We start from the raw sequence: 23,751 nt of genomic DNA, 5'->3' as shown, positions 1-23,751 counted from the left end.
TTTTAATATTTTTAATCTGTTTTTGACTTTGAAGTATGCCAGTGGTTTCATTAAAATAGGGTGAATTTTTTTTTTCAAAACAGAATATTTAAAAATTTTTATTTTTGTTTTCAGTAGAACATCCAATTATTTACTTAACATAAAAAAGCACATCTCTTTTATGTTGAAACAAGAATGTGTGTGTGTGTGTGTGTGTGTGTGTGTGTGTGTGTGTTGCTAGGTTTAGTCATTGACATATAATTTAAGCTTTTGTTTAGGGGTCTGGAGAGGAGTGCTGGTAGACCCAGGTGTTCTACCTACCTAATCTTTGAGACTATTTGAAAGAGAAGCAGTGGTGGTCTCTTGTTTGTTCTCCCAGAGCCAGGGCACTGCTGGCTATAAATCACACAGCTCTTTGGTGTGTGTATTTATGTGTGTGTTCTAATAAGGAGAATGGAACTTTTAAAACAAGTGCTCATATCCCTGTTGAACTTCCCCTGAACAGCTTGAGGCAAGATTTCCTATTTTAGGCTTGTGCTCAGATTCCTTTCCACTATTTGGGGAAAACCAAAAACTTCTATTTCCCTTTTTAGAAATGAGATTTGAGAATCTTATTAAAAGGGGTACACCTTAGCCTATAGGCATTTAAGTCATAAGCACTATGAATCATTCTGTCAAGTTAGGACCTGCATTTTCAAACGATGCCTAACCTAGTTCCACATCCAGAGTAGGCACTTGATAAATATTTGGTGAATGATTGAGGCAGTACCTCAGAATCCAAGGACAGTCCTTCAACTGAGAAAGCCTTGTCCTTTCTGAACAATTCACTGCTTTGCAGCAACTAGAGTGAAAGACAAGAAGATCTAATCTTAATCAGTGTGGCTGAGTATAGAAGGAAAGGTGATACCTTAGGCTAACAGCTATTAAGGTTGTAGTGTAAAACTTGATGATGTTACATTAGGAAGTGAATATACAGTCAATGCATTTATTACTGAACAAGATGTACCAGATGTCATATTTCAGTGCCTGATTTCTCCCTTTTCCCCACCCCCTTTTTCTGGAAATACGGTTGTGCGTTTGCTTCTAACAATTCTGAGGACTTGTTCAAAATTTAGACACAGGTAACACTGCCACAGGATATGGGGGATATAAACATGAATAAGACCTTATTCCCTCTACCTTTTCAGGATAAGTCCATTTTTTTCACACTAAAATATCCAGTTGATACACTGAAGTAGAGTGCAAAAAGAAGGGTTTAAGAATCGTATTGGTTGAAATCTTAGCTCCCCTACAGATCAGCTATTTGCCCTTGGGCAAATTATCCCTTAACGTCTACAATGGGAATAGTTAACAGGCATCTTAAGGGAGATTGTGAAGCTTAAATGAGAGCATAAGTAAAGTACTTTATTTTATGAATGCCCAAACCAATCTAGTACCAGATCACGTTCTTCCTTTTATGTAGCACTCTGCCTCTAATAGGTGGTCAAATGTTTGTCAGGCTCCCTGATTAGTAACTCTTTCTAGAAATGATGTGAGAAACAAAGGCAAGCTGAGGGCAAAGCACAAACTAACAGCTACCCCCCCACCCCCCAAGGTGGGATATGTGTGACATTTCTCAAGCACTCCTGGCTGCCCAAGAACAAAGGAAAGGGAGAAAAAAGTGGTTAACTGATAAAGATCACAGTGATGCCTCTATCATGAGCCTCTATCAGCTTGCAACAGTCTTTTTTTTTTTTTAAGTTTATTTATTTTGAGAGAGTGAGAGAGCACAAGCAGGGGAGGGGCAAACGGGGGGGGGGGGGGGAGAGAGAGAGAGAGAGAGAGAGAAGATCCCAAACACTCTGTGCTGAGCCGATGAGAGACTTCATCTCATGAACCCATGAGATCATGATCTGAGACGAAATCAAGAGTCTTAACTGACTCTTAACTGAAATCAAGATGCTTAACTGACTGAGCTGCCCAGAAGCCCCAGTTTGCAACTGTATTAATGATTTACAAGAAAAAAGCAATCATCAATAGTCAAACTTCTAGAAACCTATAGATTGAATTTCCTAGGACCCTGACACCACCATCCCTTCCGTAGGATAGAAAAATCTTATATAATCAGTCACTCCTCACAACCCAAGGGCAGCTATTTCTGTCCTCTGTCAATGGGTCCTGTCCTTGTGCTTTAATAAAGACATTTTTTTGCACTGAAGGCGTCTCAAGAATTCTTTCTTGGCCATTGGCTCCAAACCCCAACACTTTAAACCACATCAGATCTAGCTGAAAATTTAAATAAATAGTGCTTGGTTCTTGCAGTGGTATTGAGAATCAAATTTAAGAAGTGGACTCTCAGATGAACTATACTGGCAAAAACCATACTGGCATTCCCAGGATATATTGTATCTGCCCACTTTTCCAATTTAAATACTCCGTAAATTTTTTTTTTCTTTTTGATATCAAGACCCTGGGTAACATTAATTTGTGTTTATATTCATTTGCCTATCACTTATCACTGAGAGAGTTTCTTAATGAAGACTTTCTTATAGGAGTTAATCAGGACTAGGTAAAGTTTTGCATAAACTGTTTTCCCTGAATTCGTAAATACTTTTCTTAGAACCTTTCCTTCACACGATCGCTTCTTTTATCTTGAATTAGATTAAATTTTTCCTGTTCATAAGTGTTTTTGATGTTTATTATTACCACTCTCTCTTATGTCCTTTCCCTCAGTCTGGAGGCCCAGCTCACTCTTGGCATTTGGCCCTTATGAAGGCGAGGTTCTTACAGGTTTGTATCACTGTAGTCTTAGCTCTTCTACATCGTTATACCCACTGAATACTCAATTCAGCTGGGTTAAGCATCATGTATATTTGTGGAATCGACCGCACTGGTGGGGTCGGAAAGTGAGGTTCTGTTGTCATGGGCCTTGCAACTAATAAAAAGGGTAGTAAAAAAACAAATCTGTGAACAACTTAAGTAACTGTAAAATGCTCCAAGGCATATCAGCATCACAAAAGGAGAAATCAAGAATGGGGCAAATAAGCAGCTGGAGTTTTCAGGAAGAAAGTGAGGCCAGGAAGAGCGGAGAGAAAAGGGCAGGCTAGATTTATTTCATTTGCGTTCAGTAATAAATTGTCAGGGAAGAGTATTATAGAGGCGATTCTAATGAGCAGAGGACTTCTCGATTCCGAGGCGACAGCCCCCTCCGCGCTATTTCGGGACGCGGGGTCACCGGCCAGCGACCCGTCTGAGTCCCGGCTGCTGGTCTCTCACCCAATCGCCAGGCCAGCTCTTCCTCCTAGTCCAGCAGGTCCTTGGAGGGCAGGCCAGAGCCCGTCTGTCTAGGCGGGTCCCCACCTCTCCAGGCTCGGGCCCGCCCAGCCGACTCTCCCTTTGGCTCAGGCACCTGCCTGGCCGCCCCTCGGCGGGGTCCTGAGGCGCCTCGGAGGAGCGCGATGATTGGTTGCCGCTCGGGGCTGGAGCTCTGCTCCAGCGCCGCTTGACAACCGCAGTCTGCAAGAGGCTGAGCCGAGCGGTCCTCCGGGAGGGGCAGACGCGAGGAAGGACGGCCTGAAGATCTGATGGATTGACGCGCGGGCGGCAGGAGGGAGGACCGACGCCAAACCCAGACATAGACCTCCGCCCTCGCGCTCCAGCCCCAGCCCGGACCCGGCCGCGTCGGGGCCCCGTTCGCCGGCCTCACAGCCGCTTTCTCCTCAGCCGCTTCTCTGGACTCGTCCGGGAACCCTCAGGTGAGTGACTCCGGGAGGCGGAGGCGGGGTCGGCCGCGTCGCACCTCGGGTTGCCATGGTCACCAGTCGCCACCTGTCACCAGCTGACAGGGCTCCGACCCAGGCGGCCCTTGGCCCAAAGGGCGGCGTTTGCGGCCCGGGAGAAGGGTCTCGGGTAGGCATCGGTGCCTCCTGGGTGGGGACTGGGGTCGTGAGTGAGGCCCCGGCGCCGCCGGATGAGGACCTGGGAACTGCCGGCCCCTATTTCGAGGCCGCCTGTCCTGGACCACACCTTCCCCTCTCTTCCAGCCCGGCTCTGGGTTGGAGCTACACCCCTCGCCTGGTACCGTCGGCCCCGGAGCGGGGAGCAACGCAGGATCAGTGCCCACCTCGCCGCTGCTGAGAGGCGGGAGGGGAGCTGGCTGCGTTGATTTCTTCCTTCCTCGCCCGCGGCCGAGCCCTTGCGAGAACTGAGGGGCGCGCTCGCGTCCCTGTCTGGGCACGCCTTGGCCGGGAGGAGGGGAGGAAGCTGCGGGGCTGGGAGCCGAGCGGCGGCGTGGGGCAGCTCCGCGGGGCCGGCTTTGGCCTTTCTTACGTCAGTGGTTCTGTGGGTGCAGCCTTTGGGGGTCTGGGCGGGGGGCGGGGAGAGGGGAATCGACTGGGTTTGGAACCCGGCTTTGCTGGGGCTGAGGAGCGCCGGCGTAGAAGAGGCGGGGGGCTGTAGAACTCTAGGGTTCAGCCGGTTCCTCGTATTGGGGAGAAAGATTGGGGCTCCAGCTCTGGGGCGAGGCCTTGGGCAAAAGGGGCAAGGTAGCCTGGGCGGCATTTGAACAGCATTTGATTTTTTTCATCTCTATACCCAGACGTGCAGTCAGTAACCACGCATGGTATCTGAGCGGAGCGTTTTTGGCAACTTGGTTCTCTGCATAATGAAAGGAGAAGCCTTTGTTCCACCCAGATTCATAGGTTGTGATCTAACACTTATTTGCCTCCCTTTGTTGTAGACTTCATAGAATGCTTCAAGAAGTTAATGGCACAGAAATTAACATGTAGGCTTTAAATATGCTACAGATCTTTTTTTTCACAGTAAATCCAAGTGGAATCTTTTTTGTCTCCGGTGTTGGCTTGAGTTGCATTGAAATTTTACTAGGAAGGAGAAACGCCTAAGAGCCCATTTTCCTTTATATGGCATATTCTAGGGGTCTCATTTAGGACAAAGATGTAATGAACAATTTTACCTTAGGTTTTAGGGGGTAGATTGCTTCCACACAAAAGGAAAATTACTATACAGTGCAGGAAAAGACAAGCAATTAAACCATTAGCAGTATATTGTCAGGTAAAAAAAAAAAAGCAAGCACCACAGAACACTGGAACTTATATGCCATAATAATATGTAATTTTTTGTGAAGGGATTTCAATATGTTTACCTCTTCTTCCTACTTCCTAATTCTTTTCTCTCTCTCTCTCTCTCTCTCTCTCTCTCTCTCTCTCTCTCTCTCTCTCTCTTTTAAAGCCAGTATTAGGACTATATCATTAGAGAACAGGGGTATTATTCTAAGTTCCTAGTTACATACTTGTGTTCAGCCTCTGTTTCTGTTTGTGAAATTATCAGTTACTGAATGGACAGCATGGGATATGGTTGATATATACTGTAGTTTGAGAAATACTTCAAAATAAGTATGAAAAGATGCAGTTTTCCTTAGCAAATCAGTAAGCTGGAAATCAGATTGCCTGGATTTAAGTGTCATTTAGCTATCGATTACAATCATGGAAGAGCTACTTAACCTACTGTTGAGTCTAATATCTAGATCTGTAAAATGGGGATAATACCTACTGTTGTTTTAGTCTGGAATGGACTCTAAATTGAACAAGATAGTCTGTTTGAAAGCACTTTGGAAAAAAATTAAGGCATCTGTTGATTACCTCTTAATAGAGTGGAGCGTTGGCAAGGATAATTAAAATACTCTGCATGATCTATTTAGTATTTTGAGGCCCAGGACCTTATTTCTTATAATGGCTTTACAGGGCTCACGGGAACTATTAAGGTGCATCCATCCTTACTCTTTGATGGAGGTTCTTTATTACCATGGTGACATGGAAAAAGGGTGTTTCTTTCCTATATGTGTGCAAGGATTGCTTTCCTGCTTGCAGTACGATTTTCTTATATTTAGAGAATATAAGGTAGATTTCAGAGACTTCAAAGAAATTTCATGCTTAAGGGACCCTGGGGATGTGTTCGGTCTTTTTCTGCCCCTATGGAAAAAAATTTAAGAAGCATTGCCTTAGACTCACTCAGCTAATGAATCACTACTTAGCACAGGAAATAAGTTGAATTTCAATTTCTAAAACTTTGACACTAGGCTTATTATTCTGATTATCCCCTCTTGTTCCCCCTGCCTCCTGTAAATGTCAGAATATTGTAGTGGAAAGGTCAAAGGATTTTAGTCATATAGACCCTCTTGTCCCATTCATAAATACTGTATAGGAGTATTGAGGGCCTGACATAGTAAATGCACAGTACATGTTAGTAGCTTTTCCTTTCCCATCTCTGCATATTAGGATATTAACAATCTCTCAAACCCATTCTTAACAGGAAACCCTATTATTCCTCTGAACTTCCATGGCATTTCATTTGTAATTCTTTTATGGTGCTCTTTATATTTTATGCATATTACTTTTATATAGAAGACTTGAATCCAGGTCTTCAAACTCCAAATCCAACGCTGGCCCATGCCTAAGGATACTTTTTTATTCTGTGTAATTTTGAGACCATTACATTGAATAGTCAAAGCTTATATATTTCAACTGATTTTTCTTGCTTTTTTTGTTTTTTGTTTTGCTTTTTGCTTTTTAATTTGTTTCTGTTTGGGTAAAAAGCTATCCTTACAAAACACCACACACTACCTTATAAATCTTGCCTTCATGTTTTATCGTCTTCACTGTAGTAACTCAGTGATTGTATTCCTGGGACGCAGCATGGTACTAGCACAGAGTAGATACTCAAATATTTTTATTATTATTATTTTAATGTTTGTTTATTTTTGACAGGGTAGGGAGAGATTTAGCAGGGGGGGGGGCAGAGGGAGGGGAGACAGAGGATCTTTGCTTACAGCAGAAAGCCCCATGTGGGGCTTGAACTCACGAACCAGGAGATCATGACCTGAGAAGAAATTGGACACTTAACTGACTGAGCCACCCAAGCGCCCTGATACTCAAATATTGTTAAACAAATACTGACCTCAAACAAACATTATCATAAGTAAGAGTCTCTTCATGTGGCATCTGCAGCATAATTTGATCTAATCAAGCTTCCCAATATTTTGTTTTATTTTTTATTTTATTTTATTTTTTAATTTTTTAGAGAGAGAAGAGAACATGTGAGTGGGGGAGAGGAGTAAAGGGGGAGAGAGAGAACCTTTTTTTTTTTAAATGTTTATTTACTTTGAAAGAGAGAGGGTAAGAGAGTGCGTGCATGTGTAAGGAGGGGAGTAGAAAGAGAGAGGGAAAGAGAATCCCAAGCAGGCTCCATGCTGTCAGTGCAGAGCACTGATGTGGGGCTCCATCTCAAGAACCACAAGACACAAGATCATGACCTGAGGTGAAATCAAGAGTCCGGCACTTAATGGACTTAGCCACCCAGGGGCCTCAAGCTTCCTAATATTTTAAAATTACACCTAAATATATTTAAAACCAGGGTTAACTTTTTCTAAAGTAAATTTTTATACTTTATCCACAGCACAGTAGCTCTCTCATAGCATGGTTTTAGTAGCTCTTTTGTCATACTGGTTTTACCATGGGTATGAACTCTGAAGGGGAGAAACTTATATTTATTAAGCACAATTCACATGCTTGCCACTCTGCCTGGACCTTTATCTTGTTTTGCAAGTCAACACCCTATTTTATAGAGAAACAGTACTACATGAAAAAGGACATAAACATTTTATACTATTTGATACATTGACTTAAATAATGAATTCTATAAAATGAACAGATTTCTATGGCTAAGTATGTTTTGTGACTTTTGTTGATGTATTGGAAAAGAAAATAGAATCTTGTAATAAAATTTTTGAGAAAACTTTACAGAACTGAACTAAAATTGGAGCCTTAATGTCCATTTTTTGGTTTAACCTTTTTTAAAATGTTATTTTGAAAGCCTGGAAATTGCGTTGGATTGGTTTTCTTTCCAACTTCAAGAGAAGCTTTAGAAATTAAATTCTGGGAAGTGCAAAAACAGTCTCTGATGAGCAGATGATGATGTAAAGCAACTTTAGGTGTTTGGGCGTGTTTATTATATAGTGCGCGCATCATGGGAAGTGTTGATTTCAATGTATACATTGAAATACCATACCTGGAGTGTTGTATTCTATTTTGGATGTTTTAAGAGAGTGATTAACACATGTTAGGAAGAGAATGATTAGAATGGTAGGAGTTCTGTAAGCTGTATGAAGAATTGCTAAAGCGTATAGGAAAATAGACATGATTATTGGTCAGATTCAAATGTGTGAAAGTTTGAAACATAATAAACTTGTATCATGATGACCCGAAGACGTGAATAACTAGATGAAAGTTGCAAGAAAGTAGATTTCATTTCAGTATTAGGAAAGCAAAATTTTTATACTTGTGAAAAAATTAAATGAGTGTTATCTATTGTTACAAATTACCTTTTCCAAAACAGTGACTTAAAACAACAAATATTTATCTCACTGTTTCTGAGGGTCAGGAATCTGAGCACAGACCTGCTGAGTGCCTCTGATTTAAGATCTCTCTTGAGGTTCGGTCAAGCTGCCACAGAGGCTTTGGTGTCATCTGAAGACACAAATCAGGGACGATCTCCTTCTAAGCTCAGTGGCTTGGGTCTCTGTTCCTGTGGGCTGTTGGACTGAAGGCTTCCATTCCTTGCCAGCAGGTGAGTGGAGGCTTCCCTCAGTTCTTTGTCACTTGGATCTTTCCACAAGGTTGCCTCATGACATGGCAGCTGGCTTCCCCCAGAGTGAACATTCTGAGAGAGAGGACACACACCTGCACTCAGGACTCACACTACTATCTTTTTACAAATCTTGGAAGTGACAGCCCAACACTTCTGCTATGTTCTTGGGTAGAAGTGAGTCACTAAATCCAGCGCACATTCAAGGGCCAGTGACTACAGAAGGTTGTAAACACTAGTAGGCTCATTGGTGACCATTTTAGAGACTGCCTTCCACAAGTGGCTTGTAAGGGGGGCATAAAAATTTTCTCTCATTGGAGGCATTTATGTAGAGATTGGCAGACCACATGTTAGAGGTAAGTTTTGGATATTCTGCATTATAGGAAAGTGGACTAATGTACCTTCCGACTGAATTCTGTGATGAATATATAAAAGGTAAAGAAGTAGAAAAGCTAAGGATGAAAGACTTTAATAGGTAATTATATAGTATATATTCTGATGTACTTAATTTAGTAGTTAATGCTTATATAATTTTGACTTTTTCAGTACATTTTCAAGTTTTTGTGATTCTTCGTTCAGTACATTTCCTGCTGTGTTTCTGTATGTTGACCTACTGACTTTAAAAAAAAAGCCATTTTTTATGTAGTTCAATTTCTGAAGTATACACAAATACCTTAAGTTCTGTTTTTCCCTTTGAAAATAATAAAGTGTGTATGGGAGTAAAACAACATGAAGGACTTTTTTTCTTTTTTTTTTTTTTTTTTTTTTAGAGAGAGAGCTCGAATTGGGGAGAGGGGCAGAAGGAGAGAGAGAGAATTTCAAGCAGGCTCCACGTTCAGTTTAACCCCAGTGAGGGGCTGGATCCCATGACCCCAGCGTCAGGACCTGTGCTTTAATCAAGAGTTGGGTGCTTAACCAACTGAGCCACCCAGGCACCCCATGAAGGACATTCTTCATCTGTTTTACAAAGCACACTTCTGTACCTTGGCTTTAGGTGTGACAGAAAACGATACTAGAGGTCTCATATAATGAAAGGTGAAATTGTGTTCTTAGATAAAACATCATTTTTACCATAAATAAATAAAGTAGAAACACACAAATAAGAAAATAAATAAGGAATATAGTATGAGTTTATATGAATATTTTACTTTGACCTTGGTTGATATAGCATTAATTTGTGCTTGGAGTTAATTTTTATTACAAATATTAAGATTATAAACTTTCTAGGGACACCGGGTGGCTCAGTTGATGGAGCATGTGACTCTCAATCCCAAAGTTGAGTTCAAGCCCCATGTTGGGTGTGGAGCCTACTTCAAAAAAAAAAAAAAAAAAAGAATATATACTTTCTACATTTCTTATTTACATCTTTATAGGTTGAAACTCTGCCTAATAAACATTTGAATTTTTACCATGAGCTGCTGTGATGATTTAAGTAATAAATCGTTTAAAAAATCTTTTAATTCTTTGTATGATTAACACCTAAAGCTTTTGCCTGTGAGTCAGGAGACCTGGAATTCTTAGTTCTGCCTAATGTCTAATAATTGTGTAATCAAGCAGTGGCACTGTTGCTCACTAGTAAGTGGGATTCTCATTTTAAATTGTTTTAAAGAATAGACTTGCTTTGGTCTGCCCATACCTACTGCTAGGTTTCTCTTGAGTTCAGAGACACCATCTGTGAGTTTTCTGACGAAGCTGTTCAGTCTGAGACCAGAGAACACAGCAAAGGTCTGATAGTTTTTTTTTTTTTTAATATTTATTTATTTTTGAGAGAGAGACAGTGTGTGAACAGGGGAGGGGCAGAAAGAGAGGGAGACACAGAATCTGAAGCAGGCTCTAGGCTTTGAGCTGTCAGCAAAGAGCCTGATGTGGGGCTCGAACTCATGAACCTCAAGATCATGACCTGAGCCAAAGTCGGATGCTCAACTTACTAAGCCACCCAGGAGCCCCTGATAGGGTTTTTTGTTTTTTGTTTTTTTAGTTTATTTATTTATTTTGAGAGAGACAGAGGCAGTGCAGGGTGAGGGAGGTGGGCAGAGAGCAAGGGAAAGAGAATCCCAAGCAGGCTTCATGCTGCCAGCACAGAGCCCGACACAGGGCTTGAAATCTTGAAACCAGGAGGTCATGACCTGAGCCAAAACCAAGAGCCAGAGGCTTAACCAACTAAGCCACCCAGGTGCCCCAAAGGTCTGATAGGTCTTAAAGAGATCTGCCGAACCATGTTCTAGGCAAGTGAACTAAAAATGTATTACTTAAGAATAAAAAAAATTCTCTACACATTTTGTTTTTTGATCTAAAATTCTTACGCAGTAGGGGCTCCTGGATGGCTCAGTTGGTTAAGCGTCCAACTCTTTGATTTTGGCCCAGATCAAGATCTCAGTTCGAGAGCCCCATGTTGGGCTTTGTGCTGACAGGCTGCTTGGGATTCTCTCTCTCCTTCTCTTTCTGCCCCTCTCCTACCCCCTCTGTCTTGCTTGCTCAAATGCTCTCTGTCTCTTTCTCAAAATAGATAAACATTAAAACAATTTTTTATATAAATAAAAATAGGGGCCCCTGGGTGGCTCAGTCGTTTAAGTGTCTGACTTCAGCTCACATCATGATCTTGTGATTTGTGGGTTCGAGCCCAGCGTCAGATTCTGTGTTGACAGCTCAGAGCCTGGGACCTGCTTGAGATTCAGTGTCTTCCTCTCTCTCTGCCCATCCCCCACTAGCACTGTCTCTCTCTCAAAATGAATAAACGTTAAAAAAATTAAATAAAAATTCTTATGCTTTAAATCAACACTGATTTTGCTTTTAGTTGTGCTCTAAAAGCTAAATTGTGTTCAGAGTGAAGCATTTGTAGCAACACACTGTTAAATTTATCTAGGTTTATCTAGGTTTCCCTATATTTGGTGTGGTTTTCATAGATATTTTAAAGACCGAGGTCCATTTTAAAGTTGAAAGTTAAACTCTAGAGCTCTTAGATCTAATTTTTTCTTTTCTTTCTCCTTCCTTCCTTCCTTCCTTCCTTCCTTCCTTCCTTCCTTCCTTCCTTCCTTCCTTCCTTCCGGTTCCCTTCCCTCCTATCAGTTTCAATATTCCTTATTTTTTGATGGCAATATTCATTTAGATAACAATTTTAAATTAAGTGGGGTTGATTAAATAAGGGTTAAGAAATATATTTTATTAGACCTGGAGAGATTTTTTTTAAATGATAAGTAGTATCAGGGCACCTGGGTGCCTCAGTCAGTCATCTGACTGTTGACTTTGGCTCAGGTCAGGATCTCATGGTTTGTAGGTTCGAGCACCATATCCCACCGTTTGTGGGGATTCTCTGTCTTTCTCTCTCTCTGCCCTTCCCTGGCTCGTGTACTTGCTTGCTCTCGCTCTCTTGCTCTCTCAAAATAAATAAACTTAAAAAAAAAAAAAAAAGAACTGAGGATCTCCCGGAAACCTTTATTAAAAAAAAAAAAAAGAGAAAAGTAATATCTAATTTTATTTTAGTTTCTTACACAGTTGGGCTAATCCTTTTTGTCTCTCCTATTAAAAGTTTAAAATTCTGGTTAGACTGTTATTAATGCAGGATTTTGTCTAGAAGTCTATTTACCCTATTAACATTGTTTAATAGAAAAACAATGTGAAAGATCATAAAATTAGGGTCCTCAGTTGGAATAATTTATTTTTATTTTTTTTTTTAACGTTTATTTATTTTTGAGACAGAGAGAGACAGAGCATGAACAGGGGAGGATCAGAGAGAGGGAGACGCAGAATCTGAAAGAGGCTCCAGGCTCTGAGCTGTCAGCACAGAGCCCGACGTGGGGCTCGAACTCACGGACCGCGAGATCATGACCTGAGCCGAAGTCCGCTGCTTAACTGACTGAGCCACCCAGGCGCCCCTGGAAAAATTTTTAAAAATTATTTCACTACTGTGAAGTTTTTTCCTTTAACATGTTTAGATGACTCTTTCCTTATTTTTGTGAAGTATCTTTGCCCTTCCCTTTCTTGGGAATTAGTGTGATATAGCAGAAAGAGCTTTAGCATCTCACAAACTATGGTTCCATTCTTGCCCAGGGTTGTAACCTTTGGCTACTGTATTTCCTTCTTTCCTTTTTCCTACCCTTTCTCCTTTTCTTCCTCTTTTCGCTCTCTGCCTGTCCTCTCTGTTTCTGTATTTTGGTCTCCCTTTCACAGTCAGAAATTCTAATTTTCATTGCTGCAAAGCTTAGGATTTGAATTGGGGAGGGGGAGACAATTTCTTGTCTGGCTACCAAGATAAGGCAGCCCAGATGCTTATGGAAAAAATGAAGAGTTGAAGAGTTCTACTTGCTCACATGTTTGAGGAGCTAATGAAAAATTGATCTAAAGATTAATCATATATATATATACATAATAAAATTAATCATGATTAACATACAAAAATTAATCATATATAATATATACGTAAATATAAAATTTGCCTCCCCTTTGTTTTGCTACCCTGTTAAATAGGTTCCCTCTGGTACTTTTTAAAGATTTCCTGATTGACATGGATGCTGATATCAAGATGTATGTCCTGATGTACTTCTGAAAGAAGTATTCAGTTGCTGGTGAAATATATGTTTAATCTTTTTTTTATTAAAAATCTTTTTTCATGTTTGTTTATTTTGAGAGTGGTGGGGGAGGGGCCAGGGAGGGGAGAGGAAGAATCCCAAGAAGGGTCCCTAGTGCCAGCTTGGAGCCTGACACGGGGTTCAAACTCATGAACCACGAGATCATGACCTGAGCAGAAACCAAGTTAACCAACTGAACCAGCCACCCAGGTGCCTCTAAATTATTATTATTATTTTAAAATTATTATTTTTAATGTTTTATTTATTTTAGAGAGAGAGAGAGAGAAAGGCAGAGTATGAGCAGGGGAGAGGGAGACACAGACTCCGAAGAAGGCTCCAGGCTCTGAGCCATCAGCACAGAGCCCGACATGAAGCTGGAACTGGTGAACCGGGAGATCATGACCTGAGTTGAAGTCTGATGCTTAACCGACTGAGCCACCCAGGCACCCCTATTATTATTATTTTTTAATGTTTATTCATTTTTTGAGAGAGAGAGAGTGCATGTGCAAGTTGGGGAGGGGCAGAAAGGGTGGGAGGCACAGAATCTGAAGCAGGCTCCAGGCTCTGAGCTGTCGGCACAGAGCCAGATGGGAGGCTCGAACCCATGAACGGTGAGACCATGACTGAGCTGAAGCCAGATGCTTAACCAATTGAGCCACTCAGGAACCGCATTTTTATTTTTTTAATTTAAATTTTATTTAGTTAACATAGAGTGCAGTATTGGTTTCAGGAGTAGAATTCAGTGATTCATCACTTAACACCTAATGCTCATCGCAAGAAGTGCCCTCCTTAATACCCATCACCTGTTCAGCCCATCTCCCACCCACCTACCTCCATCAACCCTCAGTTTGTTCTCTATCATTAAGCATCTCTTGTGGTTGGTTCCCTTTTCTACCCACTCCACCCCTATATGTTCATCTGTTTTGTTTCTTAAATTCCATATATGAATAAAATCAGATGGTATTTGTGTTTCTCCAATTGACTTATTTCTCTTAGCATAATACATTTTAGCTCCATCCTTATGTTTAGTCTTAATGTAAATACTGGGTTAATTTCTTTTTTGTTGTTGTTTATTTATTTTTGAGAGAGAGAGTGAGACAGAGCATTAGTGGGGGAGGGCCAGAGAGAGGGAGACACAGAATCTGAAATAGGCTCCAGGCTCTCAGCTGTCAGCACAGAGCCGGATGCGGGGCTCAAACCATGAACTGTGAGAACATGACCTGAGCCAGAGTCAGACACCCAACCGACCAAGCCACCCAGGCGCCCCTGGGTTAATTTCTTAAACTTACAAAGCCCAATATCTTCATCTGTTAAATGGGGATGAAATTGCCTATCTCATAAGACTGTTATAAGGATCAATTAAACAACGTAAGTAAAGATCTTAGAATAGTACCCAATAATTATTTCATTGTAAACATAGCAGTTAATCCTATCTTTAGGATTCTATTCTAGTTACTATCTTGATATAGAAGAGAACCTTTGGAATCTAATCCTGTAATTTTTCATAGTTTTTTTCTTTTTAGAGTTAAAAATTGTATTCATGTAAGAAATGTATGTATAAATATACAAGTAATGCATGGATATATATTGGTTGTGAACCATTCTGATAATACAAATGATGAAGAGTAAAACGGTCCCCCTTCAACTCCTTTCTCTTCCTAGTTTCGTGCCCTGCATCCATTACAATTCCTGTCTTCAGAAGTAACCATTCTGTCCAGTTTGATATGTATCCCTCCAGACCTTTATTTATTTAGACAGATATCAAAAATAAGTGGATGCATTTATATTTATAAAAATATAAAAATAAGTGGATGCATTAAAAAAATAAGTGGATGCATTTATGTTTATCCATTCAACATGTTTATTAATAGCTATATCCTGTGATGTGCCTTTGCACTGTGAGGATGCATTAGTATTCTGTACTATGAATTTACCATAATTTAACAATACTGCTATGATGAGAGCTCAGTTCATTACTCATTTTTCTCTATTACAAGCAAATCTTCAAGGAACATCTTTGTATATGTATCTTTGTGTGTATTTGCAAGTACTTTTTTGGGATCAGTTTCTAGAAGTAGAATTAGAATTGGTGAGTCAAAGAGTATAAACATTTAAAATTTTTATAGAGGGGGTGCCTGGGTGGCTCAGTCAGTTAAACGTCCAACTTTGGTTTAGGTCATGATCTCACAGTTCGTGAGAGCCCCCCGCGTTGGGCTCTGTGCTGACAGCTTGGAGCCTGGAGCCTGCTTTGTATTCTGTGTCTCCCTTTCTCTGCCCCTCCCCTGCTCATGCTCTGTCTCTCTCTCAAAAATAAATAAACATTAAAAACATTTTTTTATAGATAAGAATTTCATGCTGTCAAAGTCTCTTTCAAAAAGTTTGTCCCAATTTACATTTTTAACACAATGTGTGAAAGGGCATTTACCCACACTCTTGCCAAAACTAGGTATTATCAGGTAGGCCAAAATTAGTAGGCCATAAATGGTGTCTTGTTTTAGTATCACTAGTGAGGTTGAACATCTTTTCATAAATTTTTGGTCTCTTTTGTAGTTCTGTGAAGTGTCTGTAGTCTTTGCTCATTGTTCAACTGGAATTTGGGGGGGGGGTATTGATTTGAAGATGCTATTTGTTCTCATTGGTAACCATTTAACCGTTTATGTGTGTTGTGTTTATTCCTGATTTGTCCTTTGTCTCTTGTTTATGACAACTTCTATTAAATGGAAGGTTTACAGTTTACATTTTTAGTACCAGATTTGACCATTTTTTCCTTTACATTTTCTGGGTTACAAGACTTAATTATACAGTCTGAGTCAAAACTAGTTTTGCTTATCTTGTAAATTTTTAGTTCTTTAGCAATTAAATATGTTTTTTAAATTTTTGTGAGTTTCAATATGGAAAGAACACACATACTTTAATCTCATAAAGAAAGATTGAAATAATATTTGAATCAGATCTGAGAAGAGGTCTTGTGTTATAAAAAATTTACAAATCATTCTGAAATATTACTTCTTTACATACCTAATGAATATATTATGTTCATTTTATTACTAATACCTTTCATTTACTTGCAATTAGAATTTTCAAGTAATTTGCAATTGGAAATTCTTACTTATACTTCATATTATTATTTAAATTTTTTTGAATAGGTAATATTTGTACATAGTACAAAATTCAAAAGGTATAAAAAGGTATGTAGTGGAAAGTCTTACCATTTCTATTCTTTAACTATCCAGTTTTCCTTTAAGACCCTTTAAGAACCATTTTTATCAATTTTTTGTGTCTTTTTCCCCCAGAGATATTTTATGCAGATACACAACCTATAGTTTATGTTAATTGAATTCTTTTCTTTTTATAGCTATATTAAGCAACACCTGCTTAAAGATAATTTGGTCTTTAAGCCAAAATTATTCACAGTTCCAGAAAGTAAATTAGAATAATTGATGAATAGAAGAACAGCTGTCAACAATAAGAAGGGACACATGCTGTATCCATGTTATAAACATTAGTTGATTAACAGACATGACAGAGCTTTGCAGTTTGAAGGGCTTTTGTTTGCTTGCTTATATGATTTAAAACAAATCTATTTTCTTTTTTATTAAACTGACCTTATATGTTAGAGACTTCTAATTATTCAAGACTTTATATTTCCCCCTAAGAATATATGTATATCAATAACAAGAAGTATATTGAAATGTGACTTAAAGCATATTATAAAACTTAAAGGGAAATCCTAGAAATTGCCCAAACTAACCCTCTTATTCTATTTTTAATATATTTTTTATATTTTTAAAACAATTTTTAATGTTTTACTTTTGAGAGAGAGAGAGTAGGGGAGGGACACAGAGAAGGGGACAGAACATCTGAATTGGGCCCTACCCTGAAGGCAGCAAGCTCGATGCCAGGCTTGAACTCACCAACCACGAGAGCCAAAGTTGGCTCTCACCAACTTAAACTCACCAACCTGAGCCAAAGTTGGACACTCAACCGACAGAGCCATCCAGGCGCCCCTATTTTTAAAGATTATTTATTTTGAGAGAGGGAGAGGCAGGGAGAGAGGGAGAGGGAGAGGCAGGGAGAGAGGGAGAGAGAGAACTGCAAGTAGGCTCTGCACTGTTAGTGTGGAGCCTGATGAGCAGCTTGAACCCATGAGCTGTGAGATCATGACCTGAGCTGAAGCTGGATGCTTAACTGGTTGAGCCACCCAGGTGCCCCTAACCCTCTTTTTCTATGTACGAAGAATTGAGGCCCATAGAGGTTAAGTGACTTGCAACATCACATTTATAATTCTGAAGGACCAGACATTTACAGTTAACTGACCTGGCAGCAATGTAAGTTTTTAGAATGCTATTTTATTAAATTTATTGCTCTATTTTTTAAAGGAAAAGGTGCAGTAGTTTTATGTTACAGTTTGGTATTAAAAGGTGTTACAGTTTGGTATTAAAAGGGTTCATGTACTTCATTTTCTTATCTGTATTTTTGTCTGTAAACAGGAATCTTAAGGCAATGTAATTCATTGTTACATGCTCTGTAATACTTGGAAGATTAAAGAGGGTAGTTTTTATTGTGTGGGATGGAGTTGGAGATTAATGGAACTTTTCTTCAGCATTCTTTTCTTGACTATAAAATTTATAATGACTGTACCTTGATTCCCTCAATCTTGTACTTGTGAGTCATTCTTAGTTTTGTGCATTTTTCTTCCTTCCTAATCTGTATTACAAGTGAGTAAAGAAACATTTCAAATGTTCCTCATTGCAAAGGAACATTTAAATCCTATCTATTTATATTTGATTAGAAAGTTACCACTGATATTTTTTTCATAAAACTTTTTCCATATCCATGTATAGAAATATACATAGAGGTCAATATATTTCTGTTGACATTCTTTTTTTTTCTTGTTAACATTTTATCTTTAATATTAGATTTCTAAAAATAATTTTATTTCTTGCCCCTTAATATAGTCTTCTAATCTTGTTTGACTAAGATAGGAATCAGCATGAGTATAGAGACAGCATCTGGAATTTAGTTTCTGTAGATATTAATTGTATCTAAGTACTAAAATATTAACTACCTTCCTGCTGGTGTCCAGATATACTTATTATTAAAGAAAACATTTCTTTATCTCACCTAGTCCAGGATTGGATATAAGTAAAAAGTTCTTTTTTTTTTTTTAAGCTTATTTATTTATTTTGAGAGCACACAAGAGAGGGGCAGAAAGAGAGAATCCAAAGCAGTCTCTGCACCAGTAGCATGGAGCCAGATGTGGGGCTCAAACTCACAAACTGTGAGATCATGACCTGAGCCCAAACCAAGAGTTGGACACTTAACTGAGCCACCTAGACTCCCCAAGTAAAAACTTATTTTTTTTTAAATACATAGAGATGTTTTTGTGATTTTTTTTTTATAGGTAAGTGTGTCATTTATTATGGAAATACAGAAACATTCTGATTTTTTTTTTCATTTTGTTTTCAGTTTTCAGCAGAATACACTTTATTGTTGGCTCTACATAAATTCTGCCTGGTGAGTAATTGTTCACATGCACCATGCGCTGTCATATCTAACCTACAGTATTGTCAGAGCTGACTTTGGCTTAAATAGGTTAAAGGTCCAGAGTTCTGTCCTTTTGAATGATTTTTAGAATAGTTGCAAGCAAAATCATCTACTCTGTACCTTTTTTTTTTTTTTTAATTTTTTTTTTCAACGTTTATTTATTTTTGGGACAGAGAGAGACAGAGCATGAACGGGGGAGGGGCAGAGAGAGAGGGAAACACAGAATCGGAAACAGGCTCCAGGCTGTGAGCCATCAGCCCAGAGCCTGACGCGGGGCTCGAACTCACGGACCGCGAGATCATGACCTGGCTGAAGTCGGACGCTTAACCGACTGCACCACCCAGGCGCCCCTACTCTGTACCTTTTAAGAGGCATTTCTTCATTGATTTTTGCACCTTAAGTTAATTCAAGTAAACTTTATTGTACACTTATGTACTGTACATCTCATTTAAAAGATAATTTTAGTTGTTTCTAAGCTAGTTAACTCTTACTGTTTTATATCTTCCCTGAGAAGGGAGGATGAAACATTTATTATTGAATTCTACTCTTCTGAATTAGAGAAAAATTCTGCTTGGTAGTGATTAATAGCTTAAGGAGATTAAGAATGTGAATTATGTTTTTATGTGTTATCTTTAAAAGTTATATTTATAATAATGTATTTAATTTCTAAATTATATAGCTGGGATTTGGGGAGCCTCTACAAACGTTTCAGTAACACAGAGTGGTTAGAAAAGAGTAACGAAGATATAGTCATTAAGCATGTGCCTATGTTATATATGCTATCTAGCAACAGTGAATCTTATAAGAATTAAAATTCTGGGTTGAGTGGTTAAAATAGTATACTTTTCTGCTAGGAATTTCACAGTATAGAATTAAAGCTTGTCTTTTAAAAACCGTGAACAATTCTCCGTTAATTAGTATACATTTTTTGTATTTATTCAAAGTTTAAATGTAAAGTCAGTATAAAAATATGTATTTGTAAGAATTTATTTCTTCTCTTGGACTTTGTTAATCAGAAATGATGGTGGCATTGAACTTATAGTTATGATTTATTTTATTTCTTTAATGTTCATTTATTGATTTTGAGAGAGAGTGCGCGTGAGCACAATTTGGGGAGGAGCAGAGAGAGAGGGAGAGAGAAAATCCCAAGCAGGTTCCGCACTGTCAGCGCAGAGCCCGATGTGGGGCTCAATCTCACCAACTGAGAGATCATGACCTGAGCCAAAATCAAGAGTCAGGTGCTTAACTGACTAAGCTACCCAGGCACCCCATAAGGTGAAATTCATAGTAACTCTAGAGTTCTCCCATATTGAGGCTGAATGTAAAATAAATTGAGGCCTATAAAATGTTCGATATCATTGGGTATATTCAACAACAATAGAAAATTGCATCTCAACTCTGCACCAAGTTGTATGGTTGGTACATAGTGATATAAGTGAAGTACCCACTAAAAAATTAAAAGATGGAGGGGGCAATTTTTTTTCTAATAATTAAATTAATAAAAGCCATTCTTTTGCTAGTAAAAATTATATGAAGATTTGGGGAATGCTAAAACCACTAACCCTTGTGCTCTAGGAGTAATCTTAGGCACCTCTGAAATGTAAATAAAATTTAGTGAGCAGAAATACCACTAATTTTACTGTATCCTTTTTTGGACAAAATCTGTGAACAGGAGGATGGTCAGCTCAAAAGAGAGCAAAGAGAAACCCAAAGCACGCAGACTGATCAGCTGCCCTTTTGAGAGAGAGATTGGTGATCTGTTTGTTTCTTGAGGCAAGCATGTCCTTATTGTGGTGATGGATGTAGGAGATTAGCCGGATGTAGGAGATTAGCTTAATTTGATGTCATTAAATATTTGAGTCATATGATATCTTCCCATGTTCTGTCCCTTGTTTACCCTGCCACCTTCTCTACCTAAAAGAGAAAATCTACTCATCTGATATGAGCATTATAGTCTGCTGGACATTTACACTTCTCATTGTAAAGAAAGATTGACAAGATAATAAACAAATTGGAAAAAAATTAACACGTTTGCATACATATGTGTGTTTGTTTCTGTGAACTTGGTTAAAGTTAGTTGGTCCTATGAGAAAGATGTGCTTACAATAGTGTGCTTCATTGATGATGTGTGATGATGTGTCTTTGCAGCTAGTCCCTTTATCATGGTAGTCTTTTGTACTGCTGTTAGCCTTAACATTTGAAAATTCCAACAGCTTAGGCCATTTAACTTGTGTGATCTCATCTGTGAAATGATCTTCAGAATTCCTCCTAGTTCTAAATCTTTATGAATTCATAACCTATGTGCTCAATTGTATCACTGCAAACTTTTAGGTAAAAGTTAGAAGAGATTGTAGAGAATTGAAATATCTTTGTTCATGTTTAGGTTGATATGAGTTAAAGTTGTACTTTTTAATCAGCCTTGTTTTGTTTGACTCCAAAGTACAAGATATAATAGTTTGTGTTGCTATAGACTATAAGCTTCTTAAGGACAAGGCCCGTGTCTCCTAAGTATAACAGTGCCTGTCACAGAGAAAAAGCTGCTTATTGAATGAGTGTATGCCTACGGCAAGGTATTTAGGACATGGCTAAACATGGTTATTAATGACTTTTAAAATGTTCTTTTTTATGACAGATTTTAAAAATGTGTAAGAATAGATAGAATAATATTGTCTCAGTCCATTTGGGTTGCTGTAACAGAATACCATAGACAGGGTGGCTTATAAATAGCAGAAATTTATTGCTCACAGCTTTGGAAGCTGGAAATCTAAGATCAGAATGTTCACATGATCAGGTTCTGATGAGGACTCTCTTTCTGGTTGCAGACTAGTGACTTCTCAATGTATTCTTACAAGGTAGAAGGGTTGAGCTGTCTTTCTGGGGCCTCTTGAAGGACACTAATCCCGTGAAGGACAGAGCCTTCAAAATCTAATCACCTCTCAAAGGCTCCACCTCCTAATTCTGTCAATATGAAGATTAGGATTTCAACAGATTAATTTTGGGAGGACACAAATGTTCAGACCATAGCAAATATAAGTGAATCTCCCTCCATTTACCCATTACCCCACTTCAATAGTCATTATTCTTGTTTCATCTTTACCTCTTCCAATCCCCTCTTGTATTATTTTGAAACAAGTCACAGACTTTATATCATTTAATTTGTATTATTACAGTGTGTATCTCTCAAAGATAAGGACTTAAAAAAATTATAGCCATAACCTTTATTCCACCTTAAAGAATGACTGGTTTTGATAAATATTAAATTAATTTCAAAATACCTATAGTAAATATTTCCAAGAAACCTATTATGTATAGTTTCCAGACAGTTAATAACACTTAGAAATAAAATAATAGGACTAATTTTTGTTTTTGTTCTGTTTAATATTTAGGCTATCAACATGACGGCTGAAGAAACAGTGAATGTAAAAGAGGTTGAAATTATTAAACTAATTTTAGACTTCTTGAATTCAAAGAAACTTCACATTAGCATGTTAGCCCTCGAGAAGGAAAGTGGAGTCATAAACGGCTTATTTTCAGATGATATGCTTTTTCTGAGGTATGATTTCATTAGTTTTATAAGGTTTGTAGCTCCTTCAAAGAAGTGTTAAGTATTAATGAAATAATATGTGTATTTCAGGTGGGATATTTATAATCGTGAAAAGGCCATATAATTTGTAAAAATAATGTTTGTTTTTATAATAGAACATTTACAAAGTCATGTTTTCTATAGAATCTTTTCAATAGTAAGATCAAGAAGTCCATTAAAAAAACTAGAGTCACAACTCCATTGTGGTTGTGGCATCATCATGAAAAATTCTTGATTTAAAAAATAAGAGACTCCAGAAGGATAAAAAAAAAATTCTGAAATACCATCTTTTTGGCCATAGAAATGAATATAGATATATTCATTATAGAAAATATAGAAAAGGAAAAGAGAAAAATACCCGTCACCCAGACACACTACATGCTGATGATTTTCTGTGCATATTAAAAAAAAAAAAAAAAAGCAATTCTGTTACATTCTATTAGAAGGATAACTTAGTATCCTTCTTTATCCATTAACATTATAAGGATTCTCTGTGTTATTACAAATTTATACTTAAAATTTTTTGATTTAATTGATTTCCTAGTGGTTCCCCAATTTTAAACAAATTATTTCCAATTTATCTTAAATAAATGCTCTATTGAACATCTTTTATACATAGCGCTTTTTCTGTATCTTGAATTATTTCCTTAGAACAAGATTCTTGGAATTGCAGAGCAAAAGAGAATTAACATATTTGCCAAATGGGAAGCTAAATATATCCTAACTTGAATTAGATGGAAAAAGAAAAACCCAGATTTCCAGACAGAAATGCGCTCTCTGCTTATGTGATACTGAATATCCTTGATGAAGAGTACAGATTCTTGGACATGTGGCATTTTGTGACTTGGAAAGCTTTAAAAAATGAAGCATTCCTAAGTCATGAAAAAGGAACTTAAAAAAAAAAACTTCAATGTATTAAGAGTTTATTTAAATTCCTTGAACTTCCTTGTATTTGGTGTTATGAATGTCATTTAGCCCTGGGGAGCTTAGTCAATATTCTCAGGAACCAATACTGAGGCCGTTCCGGCCCTGTCTTTCAAGCATTGCTACTCCTGGAATTTAGCAGTGGCTCTCAAATATCCCCCTCCAAGAATCAGCTGGGTTTCTGATGAAGTTTTACTGGTCTGAGGTAAAATGCAAAGAATTGTAGAATAGTTAAGTTTTTCATTAAATTAAATGTATTCATCTTAAAGGACTAACCTTTGAAATTCTGCCCTTTCTTTTTAAATATTAAAATGCCTCTTTGTAAAATGATTATGATATATTATGATTGCTTCTTACTAATATTCCTTATTTGCAGGCTTAAAAGTTGGCAATCTTATTTAGATCCTCCTGCCCATCCCTTTTTAAATTATATTGTTCTAAAAATCCAGAAGTAGGGAAATTGCTATTATAAAAGAAGAACAGCAGTAAGAATGCCTTATAACTTTTGGAAATTCC

General features: G+C 38.2%; 1 protein-coding gene across 9 annotated transcripts in view; it reads left to right on the top strand.

The window, feature by feature from the left end:
- Window positions 1-3,573: 3,573 nt before the first annotated feature.
- WDR47 (WD repeat domain 47) overlaps window positions 3,574-23,751 on the top strand; it is a 70,311-nt gene continuing 50,133 nt past the window's right edge. For 7 of the 9 annotated variants that reach the window (XM_019837550.3, XM_019837548.3, XM_019837549.3 and 4 more), the window contains exons 1-3: window positions 3,574-3,713; window positions 18,651-18,698; window positions 22,115-22,281. In XM_019837550.3, the coding sequence (XP_019693109.1) occupies window positions 22,124-22,281 (158 nt within the window). In that variant the 5' untranslated portion in view covers window positions 3,574-3,713; window positions 18,651-18,698; window positions 22,115-22,123. Of the gene's footprint in view, window positions 3,714-8,412; window positions 8,599-18,650; window positions 18,699-22,114; window positions 22,282-23,751 lie in introns of all 9 variants that reach the window. The other 2 variants (XM_045033247.1, XM_019837552.3) reach the window with 2 other exon arrangements.

This window comes from Felis catus, chromosome C1 (assembly GCF_018350175.1).
Source record: "Felis catus isolate Fca126 chromosome C1, F.catus_Fca126_mat1.0, whole genome shotgun sequence".
NCBI classification, from domain to species: domain Eukaryota; kingdom Metazoa; phylum Chordata; class Mammalia; order Carnivora; family Felidae; genus Felis; species Felis catus.
The sequence above is the reverse complement of the archived record's forward strand: the minus strand, read 5'-3'. Positions and strand labels throughout refer to the sequence as shown.